The sequence below is a fragment of the Dipodomys merriami genome, unplaced genomic scaffold (genome assembly GCF_024711535.1).
Source record: "Dipodomys merriami isolate MVZ:Mamm:240054 unplaced genomic scaffold, mDipMer1.0.p SCAF_50, whole genome shotgun sequence".
In the NCBI taxonomy this organism is placed as follows: Eukaryota; Metazoa; Chordata; class Mammalia; order Rodentia; family Heteromyidae; genus Dipodomys; species Dipodomys merriami.
The window spans coordinates 2,349,413-2,361,501 of record NW_027206069.1 but is presented as its reverse complement, the minus strand read 5'-3'; the positions used below and the strand labels follow the sequence as shown (position 1 = coordinate 2,361,501).

General features: G+C 51.8%; 1 protein-coding gene and 1 pseudogene across 1 annotated transcript in view; one reads left to right on the top strand and one right to left on the bottom strand.

The window, feature by feature from the left end:
• The window catches only part of Dync1h1 (dynein cytoplasmic 1 heavy chain 1), an 82,905-nt gene that overhangs the window by 45,052 nt on the left and 25,764 nt on the right, over window positions 1-12,089 (top strand). The window contains exons 29-42 of the mRNA XM_069997551.1: window positions 602-761; window positions 1,732-1,975; window positions 2,131-2,314; window positions 2,464-2,676; window positions 2,848-3,086; window positions 3,278-3,434; window positions 5,323-5,550; window positions 6,120-6,350; window positions 6,563-6,703; window positions 6,808-7,041; window positions 7,125-7,331; window positions 7,412-7,533; window positions 8,649-8,814; window positions 11,713-11,876. Coding sequence (XP_069853652.1) covers window positions 602-761; window positions 1,732-1,975; window positions 2,131-2,314; window positions 2,464-2,676; window positions 2,848-3,086; window positions 3,278-3,434; window positions 5,323-5,550; window positions 6,120-6,350; window positions 6,563-6,703; window positions 6,808-7,041; window positions 7,125-7,331; window positions 7,412-7,533; window positions 8,649-8,814; window positions 11,713-11,876 — 2,690 coding nt within the window. The remainder of the gene's footprint in view (window positions 1-601; window positions 762-1,731; window positions 1,976-2,130; window positions 2,315-2,463; window positions 2,677-2,847; window positions 3,087-3,277; window positions 3,435-5,322; window positions 5,551-6,119; window positions 6,351-6,562; window positions 6,704-6,807; window positions 7,042-7,124; window positions 7,332-7,411; window positions 7,534-8,648; window positions 8,815-11,712; window positions 11,877-12,089) is intronic.
• On the bottom strand, window positions 9,064-9,695 carry LOC138810554 (ubiquitin-conjugating enzyme E2 C pseudogene; annotated as a pseudogene).

Here is a 12,089-nt window from a genome sequence, read left to right as displayed (position 1 = left end):
CATGGTAGACTAAAACTAACTTTGTCAGTGTGTTTTTACTGGCACAGGAAGAAAAACATCATATAGTCCCCCTGTGTCTGTTTATGAAATGCCTGTCACCTCTGTCACCAGAGGCCCTGTGCCCCTCCCCTGGCATAGGAGTGTTATCTTCACAGCCGCAGGGGAGGTTAGGAGGAATTCATTTTAAAGTGAGGAGTCCACTGTCAGAAAGATGGGACTCGCCTAAGCTTGAACGAGTCATTCAAGCCCTGCCCAGCTCCTCCTGGGGCAGCGGCAGCGGCAGCGGCAGCATAGTGTGTCGGAGCCATCATTGCAAGCCACCATGGCCTGGCTTGAACAGTGGAAACCTATCTTTTCACAGTACTGGATGCAGGAAGTCCAAGGTCATGGTTCTGGTAGAGTTGGTTCCATGTGATGCCTGTAGACGGCCACTGTCCCTGTGTGGCCTCCCCTCTGATGTCCACCTCCTCGCCTCATTCGCTGTCTGTCACAAAAGGCCATTTCCGAATCATCGCTGGGGCTTAGATTGTAATGTGTGACTTGAGGGGGACACAGTTGTTTGTAACTAACGGTTTTAGCTTCTTTTCTTGTTCCATTCCAGGCGATGGGACGTATCTTTGTGGGGCTTTGTCAGGTGGGCGCATGGGGCTGCTTTGACGAGTTTAACCGCCTGGAGGAGCGGATGCTCTCGGCCGTGTCCCAGCAGGTGCAGTGCATACAGGAAGCACTGCGCGAGCACTCCAACCCCAACTACGATAAGAGTAAGACTTCTCTTTGCTAAAAACAATCACTCGGTGGAGTTAGGGGGAGTTCTGACATGAGAACTAGAACCCACTCTCACAGGCAATATAGTGAGCTCTCCATAAGGGTCAAAGGTCAGAGCTAAGACGATTCTGCATCAGCAATTCGTGTCCCAGTGCTGCTTAGCGGCATAGCAGTCAGCTCCTAGCTGCCGTGTCGTCCTCCCTCAACAAGGCTGGTGCCCTGAGTCCCTGCACCACGTATGTACGAGTGTGTTCCCTTCTCCAGCCTGTGCCATGCAGTGGGTACCTCAGCCCACGAGGCCCCCAGCACCCGCTTCCCTTTGGACCAGAGTGTTCCGTCATATTTATCCTAAGAGTGGCTGCTCAGGCTCTAAGCATGGCTTCACATGGGTGGAGCGAGTCTCAACCGCACGAGGAAATCCATATGGCACACCAGGATAGGGTGAAATGGTGCCTGTTCATGTGCACACCTTAGTTTTTCTTTCCTCCTTTTATTCCATGATGATAGTAACTTGTCCTACAGAGAATTCCCCAGGCCTCGTAAGTCAAGAGGCACGGCAGAGGGCAGAGGGCACTCCCATGTCTGTGGTCAGTGCTCCTGGAATAAGTACACGCGCCCCACGGTCATTGAGGGCTTTGTTTCTGTAAGTTGGAAGCTGTCCTGTCACCACCAGCTGCTCGGGTCGCGTGTTGAATGTGGTGAGGCTGCCCTCGTGCTGTGCTGTGGTGTTCAGCAGCGTTGTGCACAAACCAGAGTGCTGCACTCGCTACCCTTTCTATAACTGCGGTGTGGCACGGGCTGGGGCTGTGCCTGGCTGCTAGCAGTGGCCCCCGGGAGGTCTCCTCCCCAGTCTCTCCAAGAGTCCTGCGCTTTGGGCAGAGGACGGGAGACCAGCGTTGTGTGGTTTTGGAAAGTTGGTAGGTGGTCTTCCCCATCGTTGGCATTAACACCGTCATCTGATTGCAGCCTCTGCCCCCATTACTTGTGAGCTGCTCAACAAACAAGTCAAAGTGAGCCCAGACATGGCCATCTTCATCACCATGAACCCTGGCTACGCAGGCCGCTCCAACCTCCCTGACAACCTCAAGAAGCTGTTCCGGAGCCTGGCCATGACCAAGCCCGACCGCCAGCTCATCGCGCAGGTCATGCTCTACTCACAGGGCTTCCGGACCGCCGAGGTCCTGGCCAACAAAATCGTCCCCTTCTTCAAGTGAGTAGCCTGTTGTTGAGTGTGCCCCATCTCATGCTAAAAGTGTCGTTTAGACTTGGGGTATAGCTTTCAAAGTACTCATCTCTGATTCTTCCGTTCTTCACACTCGCATTACGTAAGCCCACTGTTGTTACAGAGATCCTTTCCCCTTGCAGACTATGTGACGAGCAGCTGTCTTCTCAAAGCCACTATGACTTCGGTCTCCGGGCTTTGAAGAGCGTGCTGGTGAGCGCTGGCAATGTGAAAAGGGAGAGGATTCAGAAGATAAAGAGGGAGAAAGAAGAACGAGGGGAAGCAGTTGATGAAGGAGAAATTGCAGAGAATCTGCCGGAACAAGAGGTTTGCATCAAAGTTCTTCCCCCACTCAAACCTCACTTTTGGGGCCCTTCTGGTGATGGACTTCCAAGTTCCATCAGTGGATGATGGGAGTGGGGTCGCTGCCGTCTTTCATGCGCTCCTCTGGGGCTGGGCCCCACCTCTCCCCACAGATCCTGATACAGAGCGTCTGTGAGACCATGGTGCCCAAGCTGGTGGCAGAAGACATCCCGCTGCTCTTCAGTCTCCTGTCGGACGTGTTCCCCGGAGTCCAGTACCACCGAGGGGAGATGACTGCCCTTCGAGAAGAGCTCAAGAAAGTGTGTCGGGAGATGTACTTGACATACGGCGACGGGGAAGAAGTCGGCGGAATGTGGGTTGAGAAGGTAATCAATCTGCTCTGCTGTGCTCACAGCCCAGCAGCTTGTGGCAACGCTGCTGGAGTCTAGGCGGTGGGCGCGGCTCCCTTACAAGAAAAGGGGAAAAAAGAATGCACAGACTGTTTCCTCTCGCCATTACCCCAGGCCGCTGAAGATGCCTGTGCTCTGGCCCTGCAGGTTCTCCAGCTCTATCAGATCACCCAGATCAACCACGGTCTGATGATGGTGGGGCCCTCAGGAAGTGGGAAGAGCATGGCCTGGCGAGTGCTGCTGAAGGCTCTGGAGAGGCTGGAGGGCGTGGAGGGCGTGGCCCACATCATCGACCCGAAGGCCATCAGCAAAGACCACCTCTACGGAACGCTGGACCCCAACACCCGGGAGTGGACCGACGGGCTCTTCACACACGTACTGAGGAAGTGCGTTTGCGTTCGTTGGCGCTTGCGTTTGGGGAGTACGGGCCCACGCACTCGGGGTAGCCTCGGGTTAGCCTCGGGTTCACTGTGCTCTCGACTAGACAAAGCTCACTTGGGAAGCCCGGAGCAGATGAGCGTTTCAGTTTTCACTTCTTGACTTAACCAACAGCTGTGTTAAAATCCTTCCCAACCAGGATCATAGACAATGTGAGAGGTGAGCTACAGAAACGCCAGTGGATCGTGTTTGATGGTGATGTGGACCCGGAGTGGGTTGAGAACCTGAACTCCGTGCTCGACGACAACAAACTCCTGACTCTGCCCAACGGAGAGCGGCTCAGCCTTCCACCCAATGTAAATACCTTCCTGTGGCTGTGGGCGCAGCGCCCTGCGTCCCTGAGAGGGCGCTGGGGAGCCTCTTCCTTAGGCAGTGGTCCCCTCATAAAACTCTGTTCTCCAAGGTTTCAGTCACCAAGGTGAACTGTAATCAGAGAAGACTCTGGAAAATTCCAGAATCTCATGATTTATACATTTTAATAACTAGTCTGTTACCATAATTGTTCTGTCAGGTTATTGTTGTTCATCTCTTACGTGTACAGGAGCATGCCTAAGAAAGGCGGAGCGTGCAGTTGGGGCATCCATTGAGTGTCTTGCTGCTTGTCCCTCTCACTGAGGGGCTGAGAAGGGCTCCCTGCACTGCAGTTTATAAGGTGGTGATAGCATTTGCTGATGAGCTAGGTGAGGGCAGGAGGGACAGGAGTTGAGGCCAACCCTGTAGTCTAAGAAGCTGGTGAACATAAGCCTTTACAGGAAGGATCAGGAGTGGTGGTTACTACTGCTTAGAACAGAGCCGTGGAATCAATCCAGTTTGCAAGTGTGCCTTTACTGATGGCCTCTTGATCTGTCTTATTTGTTGGTTCCTCTGGTGGTTAATTATCCAGTAGATTCTAACTACTGTCAGATTGATCTCCCAGTGAGATAATGCAGCATGAAGGCTAAAGGCTGTGGAATCTGACCAAGTGATTAGAATCTCAACCCCACCAAATAGCAGCAGTGTCCTACCTGTAAACAGAGCCCGGAGGCCTGCACCTTGAGTCTAGCCACAGCATGGTTGCAGTGCTTTGGGGTAAAGGTGCACACTGCACTGGGAGCTGTGCTTCCATCCTACCCCCAGCTCCTGACAGAGAGCTCAACAGTGTGCTGTCCGGCCTTTCTGCCCTCCACACACACTTTCCTGCCCAGGTCTGTGGGGACAGTGTGGATGCCAGAGCAGTATGAATTGTTGATAGGTTTAGTATTTTGTTTTTTTGTTTTTGTTTTTTTTTTTGGTCGGCCGTGGGGCTTGAACTCTGGGTCTGGGCGCTGTCCCTCAGCTCTTCAGCTCAAGGCTAGCGCTCTGCCACTTGAGCCACAGAGCCACTTCCAGCCTTTTCTGTGTATGTGCTACCGAGGAATGGAACCCAGGGCTTCATGCATGCTAGGCAAGCATTCCATCACTAAGTCACATTCTCAGCCCAGAAAATTCTTCTATTTTTTTTTCAATTTTTATAGTTATAAAGGTGATGTACAAACATGTTACAGTTTGATTTAATGTTTAAAATTTTGTTTATCCACACTTCTGCTGCACCTACCCACTCCCAACAACAGAGCTCACTCACATTCCTGTCAGTCTCAATTTGGGTTTTGTTTGTTTGTTTGTTTGTTTGTTTGGTCCAGAGCCTGAACTCCAGGGCTGGGCACCATCCCTGAACCTCATTGTGCTCAAGGCTAGAGCTCTACCACTTGAGCCACAGGGCCACTTCCTGCTTTTTTGAGTAGTTTCTTGGAACTAAAACAGTGACTTTACTGCCTGGCCTGGCTTTGAACCTCAATCCTCAGATCTCAGCCTTCTGAGTAGGATTACAGGCGTGAGCCACTGGTATCCAGCTTGGAATTTTTTTGAAGTCTGTATTAGTTATCCAAAGGAAAGATACCATGGTATTTCAGGTGTGGGTATATTATATTTAGATCAGTGTAACTTCTCTATTGTGATCTCTTTCTCTGCCCCAGACATCTGCTGGTCAGCAACATGCATTGAGATTCTTCATGCCATCATCATACATACTTCATTGCACTTCAAAATTGTTTATCCTCCATTCTTCTTTTCTCCCCTCCCCTAGAAAAATTAAGTTTAAATAATACTTGAAGAATATATGTATATATAATATACAAAATAAGCATCAAGGTACTAAATCTCTTCCAGGTGCGAATAATGTTTGAAGTACAGGACCTGAAGTATGCAACACTGGCCACGGTGTCTCGCTGTGGCATGGTGTGGTTCAGCGAGGACGTGCTCAGCACAGACATGATCTTCAATAACTTCCTGGCCAGGCTGCGCAGCATCCCCCTGGACGAAGGGGAGGATGAGGCCCAGCGGCGGCGCAAGGGCAAGGAGGACGAGGGAGAAGAGGCTGCCTCCCCGATGCTGCAGGTGCCACCAAGTGGGGCCACGGTCCACGCCCAGGGGACACTTAATCCCTTTATTTTCTCTGCAAATTGACGAAAGCTTTAGCAAGAATTTCTTTTAGTATGACAGGGTTAAAACGAGGGAGAACTAAGAAAGAGAAACATTCCCTGCTCTCCTTTTAGGAAGTGAGCCTCCGTTCTGTGCAGGGTTTCCAGGGGTTAGTGGGATTAGTCATTGAAAAGCTTGCCTTGCATACATAAGGCCCTTGGTTCGATTCCTCAGCACCACATAAGCAGGGGGAAAAAAAGCTGGAAATGGCTCTGTGGCTCAAGTGGTAGAGCGCTAGCCTTGAGCTGAAGAGCTGAGGGACAGCGCTCAGGCTGAGTTCAGGCCCATGACTGGCCTCCTCTCCTCCCCGCCCCCCCCAAAAAAGCCACTTGACATGATTCCCAGGCAGAGGCTAAGCTAGTGCAGTGCCCCAGCTTTGTTTTGTTTCTGGAGAGTGCCGCCGTGGAGCTCAGTCTGGCCCTACATCCAGCTCCCCAGCTCTTTGAAGTGACAGCTATGCATCCTTCACTCCCTCTTTCCCCTAGATCCAAAGGGACGCAGCAACCATCATGCAGCCATACTTCACGTCCAACGGCCTGGTCACCAAGGCCCTGGAGCATGCCTTCAAGCTGGAACACATCATGGACCTGACGCGGCTGCGCTGCCTGGGCTCGCTCTTCTCCATGCTGCACCAAGCCTGCCGCAACGTGGCGCAGTACAATGCCAACCACCCCGACTTCCCTATGCACATCGAGCAGCTGGAGCGCTACATTCAGGTCAGGGGCGCACGGGTAGCTGGGGGTCTGGGAAAGTCCGGAATCTTCTGCCATGTTGCACTCCTGCAGGAGAACTAGGCTTTCCTGAGGGCCGAGGAAAGCTCAGATGGGCATCCTGAGGCCCAGAAGGTTTCAAGGCGAACTCCGCTGTCCGTAGCTTGCTTTAGTCTTGTCGAAATTTTGTAAAAATGTAATTATAATTATTTCAACAGCGATACCTGGTTTACGCCATCCTCTGGTCCCTGTCTGGAGACAGCCGGCTGAAAATGAGAGCAGAGCTGGGTGAATACATCAGACGCATCACCACGGTGCCACTGCCCACTGCCCCCAACATCCCCATCATCGACTATGAAGTGAGTGTGCCGCCCCGCCTCCAGCCCCGCCTCGCACCGCGTGGCTCCCTTCATCCCGTGCGCCGCTGGGCCCCACAGCACCGCTTCCCTGTCTCCGTGTGCAGGTGTCCATCAGTGGAGAATGGTCCCCGTGGCAGGCCAAGGTGCCTCAGATTGAAGTGGAGACACACAAAGTGGCAGCCCCAGATGTCGTCGTGCCAACTCTAGACACGGTCCGCCATGAAGCTCTCTTGTACACTTGGCTGGCTGAGCACAAGCCGCTGGTGCTGTGTGGCCCTCCAGGCTCTGGCAAGACCATGACCCTCTTCAGCGCCCTTCGGGCCTTGCCTGACATGGAGGTAGGGAGACTGAGGAGGGAGCAGCTGGACTCTAGGGCTTCAGGGCAGGTGTGCTCTTCTAACTTGATTGTGTCCCTTCCAAGGTCGTCGGCCTTAACTTCTCCAGTGCCACTACCCCAGAGCTCCTCCTGAAGACGTTCGACCACTACTGCGAGTACAGGCGCACACCCAACGGCGTTGTCCTGGCTCCCGTTCAGCTTGGAAAGTGGCTGGTGCTGTTCTGTGATGAAATCAACCTGCCGGACATGGACAAATACGGCACGCAGAGGGTCATCTCCTTCATCAGACAGGTCCGCCCCGCCACAGCCTGGCTCCCTACCACGGCCACCCGCCCACTTCTTTCCTGATCGTGCCATTTCCTTTCCTTCAGATGGTGGAGCACGGAGGCTTTTACCGCACCTCAGATCAAACATGGGTGAAGCTAGAGCGGATCCAGTTTGTGGGGGCCTGTAATCCCCCCACCGACCCTGGGAGAAAGCCCCTGTCCCACAGGTACCCCCCTTCCAGGAGGGCTGTAGCACAGCATAGCCAACCAACAGCTGGTGTGAATGATGAGGGTGACAAAAAACTGCCTGTCACAGGGCACGCCCACTGTGCAGGGTCCGTGGAAATGTGTTATTTTTGTTGTTTTGTGTGTGTGTGCATGTGTGTGCTTGTCCTGGGGCTTGAACTCAGGGCCTGGGTGCTGTCTCTGAGCCTCTTTTGTTCAAGGATAGTGCTCTGCTATTTGAGCCAAAACCAGTTACAGCTTTTTCTGGATAGTTTATGACTTTTCTGCCTGGCTGGCTTTGAACCACGATCCTCAGATCTCAGTCTCTAGAATAGCTACGATTACAGGTGTGAGCCACCAGCACCTGGCTAGAAACATGTTCTATAAAAAGCATTAGGAGCTGAATGTGATGGAGCAGCACATGTGAAATGCTAGCATTTGGGAGACTGCCACAAGAAGGGTTTCAAGGACGTCCTGTTACAAAGAGAGACTTTAGGGCTTAGTGCTTTCTTTGCCAGTCCTGGGGCTGAGTGCCCAGTGCTCAGTGGCAGACCACACTACAAGAAAAAAGGGGGGGAAATGAGGCTCACGCCTGTAATCCTAGCTACTCAGGCTGAGATCTGAGGATCACAGTTCAAAGCCAGCCTAGGTAAGGAAAGTCTGTGAGACTCTTATCTCCAACTGGAAGTGTGCTGTGGCTCAAAGTGGTACAGCGCTAGCCTTGAGTGAAAGAGCTCAAGGACAGCGCCAGGCCTTGATAAAAGTTCAAGCCCCTTGACCAAACAAACAAACAAAAAAAAGAACAGGGAAGGAAGGAGGGTGGGGGAGAATAAAAGGATTGACTTTGTGAGTAGCAAGGAGAATGAAAAGCATTGACCCTGTGAGGAGGTGAACTGCACACTTCCATGGCAGGGTCAGGTTGAAGTTAAAATGGGCCAAATCCATTTCCCATCTTTCCTTGGATCTTGAAGCTTTCTGAACCTAGTGTTTGAGATGGCAGCCAGAGTATAATGTAGAGGGCAAGGAAGTAGAAGCACCCTCCAAGACAGCCCATTCTGCATGCCCTGTCAGAGGGTGCTGAGACAGTGGAAGGATGCAAACCACCCGTCCTTGACAGGTTCCTGCGGCACGTGCCTGTGGTGTATGTGGATTACCCGGGACCTGCCTCCCTCACCCAGATCTACGGCACCTTCAACCGCGCCATGCTGAGGCTCATCCCCTCCCTGCGCACCTACGCAGAGCCGCTCACGGCAGCCATGGTGGAGTTCTACACCATGTCTCAGGTTAGTTCAGGAGCTGCAGAACCTGGTAAGATCGAGTGCGTTCTGAACTCATACAGGGCTTTTCTGCCAGCTCTGTCCTCAGCATCATTCCACAGGCCCTCTGGCTACTGATGTTTTTTGTTTTTTGGGGTTTTTTTTGGTTGTTGTTGTTTTACAAAAACAACCCATAAGTTATTTATTTAGTAAACATTGCAAGGACTTAAATCTTAATTTAAAAAACAGAAAATATAACAAAAACAACACCACAGCTCAAGATAACAGAGTCCTGTACAGAAGTCAAGGAAAAGGACAGGTAGACTAAGGAAAAAACAGACAACACAGGAGAAGCTGGACAGCTCAGGTCAAGGCTCTTAGCTGGAGACTTGTTTTGAGTAGGTTTCTTGAAGGTACTTCTTAAAAGCTGTGGGGTTTTTCCAAAGCTCGGCAGCATGTGTGTTCAAAGGGCTTTTGATGTTGGGCTCTCCTAGTAGGCTCTGGATAGACAGCAGGATGGTCCTGACGTCATACATTGCCGGCCACTTGTCTTTGAGGAAGTCCAGGCAGATGTTTCCCTGGGTGTCCACGTTGGGATGGTAGCAAGGCGTGAGGAATTTCACCGTGGGTGCGTTGTACGGGTAGCCACTAGGGAACTCCAGGGAGAGCTTATACCTCAGGTCTTCATATACTGTGCCAGCCACTCCATGGATAGTCCCTACCCATCTGAAAAGGTTATCTGATTCAGGGAAGACAGAAATTCCTTTGTTACCAGACATCATGAGGGTCATCAGCTCCTGCTGTAGCCACTTGCCCACTGGGCCCCGGGCGGTGCCCCCGCTCGGCTCGGCTCCTTTGCGGGAGGCAGCGACGTTGGCGGCGGCTGGATCGCGGTTTTGGGAGGCCATCAGGGCTGCGCTGGCAAGGAGACAGAAAGTCCACACCGGGGGAACTGCCTGTTGTTGTTGGGGTTTTTTTTTGTCGGTCGTGGGGCCTGAACTCTGGGCCTGGGCGCTGTCCCTCAGCTCTTCAGCTCAAGGCTAGCGCTCTACCACTTGAGCCACAGCGCCACTTCCGGCTTTTTTTCCCTTTGCTTATGTGGTGCTGAGGAATCGAACCCAGGGCCTCATGCATGCAAGGCAAGAGCTCTACCACTGAGCCACCTTCCCAGCCCGTTACTGATGGTTTCACGTAGAATATGAACTGGGGCTACATCAGTGTGTTGGGCCGGCCCTCCAAAGGGCAACAACTGCCTGCCCTGCCTCTCCAGGTCTACTTTTGCTTTCCTAATAAATCATTTTTTTAAAGGGGGCGGGGTCATCTGGGAAGGTGGCTCAGTGGTAGAGTACTAGCCTTGACCAATAAAGAAGCTCAGGGACAGCACCAAGGCCCTGAGTTCAAGCCCCAGGACTGGCAAAAAAAAAAAAAAGGAAGCCAGGCACTGATGGCTTACACCTGTAATCCTAGCTACTCAGGAGGCTCAGATCTGAGAATTGGGGTTCAAATCTAATCTAGGCAGGAAAGTCTATTAGACTCTTTTCTCGAGTTTACAACCTGAAAGCCAGAAGTGGAGCTGTGATTCAAGTAATAGAGCACTAGCCTTGAGGAAAAAAGAGCTCAAAGACAGTGCCCAGACCCTCAGCTCAAGCCCCAGGACTGCCACCAAAAAAAAAATAATAATGGAGTTGGGCTTTGTCTCCAATTGCGCAACTTGTAATCCTAGCCACTCAGGAGGTTGAGATCTGAGAATCACAGTTTACAGCTGCTTCAAAGTGTTGCTTTCATGTTAACCTGATGTCCTTGCCCAGCCTCCATCCTGGCCCTGAAGGGTGCCTAGCTGCCTGGTCTTAATAGTCTGTCCATATTTCTGTCACTGCTTCCTTGGCCTTGTCTCTCCGAGACTGCAGATACTTACTCTGGTATTTAATTGGTTTTATTGGCTTGTTTTTTTTTTATTTATTTAGGTGCCAGTCCTGAGACCTTAAACTCAGGGCATAGGTGCTATCCCTGAGTTTTGTTTTTTGTTTTTTGTTTTTTTTTTGGGGGGGGTCCAGTCATGGGGCCTGAACTCTGGGCCTGGGCGCTGTCCCTCAGCTCTTCAGCTCAAGGCTAGCGCTCTACCACTTGAGCCACAGCACCACTTCGGCTTTTTTCTTTTTGCTTATGTGGTACTGAGGAATCGAACCCAGGGCCTCATGCATGCAAGGTAAGCGCTCTACCACTGAGCTACCTTCCCAGCCCTTGTCCCTGAGCTTTTTTGTTCAAGGCTAGTACTCTACCACTTGAGCCACATCTCTTGTTTTTTTGGTGTTTAATTGGAAATAAATCTCACAGACTTTCCTGCCCCAGCTGGCTTTGAACCACAATCCTCAGATCTCAGCCTCCTGAGTAGCTGGGATTGCAGGTGTGAGCCACCAGCACCTAGCTTCTTCAGTCACAGCTGACAGACACTCTACCACTTGAGCCACGCCTCACTTCAGGCTTTGCTGGTTATTTGGAGATGAGAGTCTCTCCGATTTGCCTTCCCAGGCTGGTTCTGAACTGCTGTCCTGAGATCTCAGCCTCCTAGAATCTAGGAGGCTCCCAACTTGTTTACTCTGTTTTATTTTTTGCTTTGGGGGTTCGTTGTTATTTTGTTTTTTTAAGTGGGATGTTTTATATGCTCTACCACCGAATACCCAGTCTAGTTTAAATCTTTAGGAATATTTACTGTTTCATCCTTAAATATTTGAAGTCTAGATTCTTGTTGCTGTTGGGAGAGGCAATACTAGCATTTAAACTCAGAGCCTTGATCTTGCTGGCAGGTGCTCTACCACTGAACCACACCTCCAGCCTAGACTCTGTCTTTAGTAGACATAGTCATTTTGTGGCATTTTGCATTCAGTCATTTCTTCATACCTTCACCTGTTTTCCTCCTTCCTGCAGGAGAGATTCACTCAAGACACCCAGCCCCACTACATCTACTCACCCCGGGAGATGACGCGGTGGGTCAGGGGTATCTTTGAGGCCCTAAGACCCCTGGAGACTTTGCCTGTTGAAGGCCTCATTCGGATTTGGGCACACGAAGCCCTCCGTCTCTTCCAGGACAGGTAAGGCAAGCCCAGGATCCCTCTGGTTCCGTCCTCTGCTTCATCTGCCTGGGTCTGTGTGAGGCAGGCCTGCGCGTGCACAAGTAGGTGGGGCTTGCAGGGGATGGAAGTCACGGCCACACACCGCCTGCAGCAGTCTGCTGCCAACGCTGGCAGGCGTGTCTCCAGCCTGGGTAGTAAGGGGCTGTGGGCGTGGCTTGTCAAAGCCTGTGT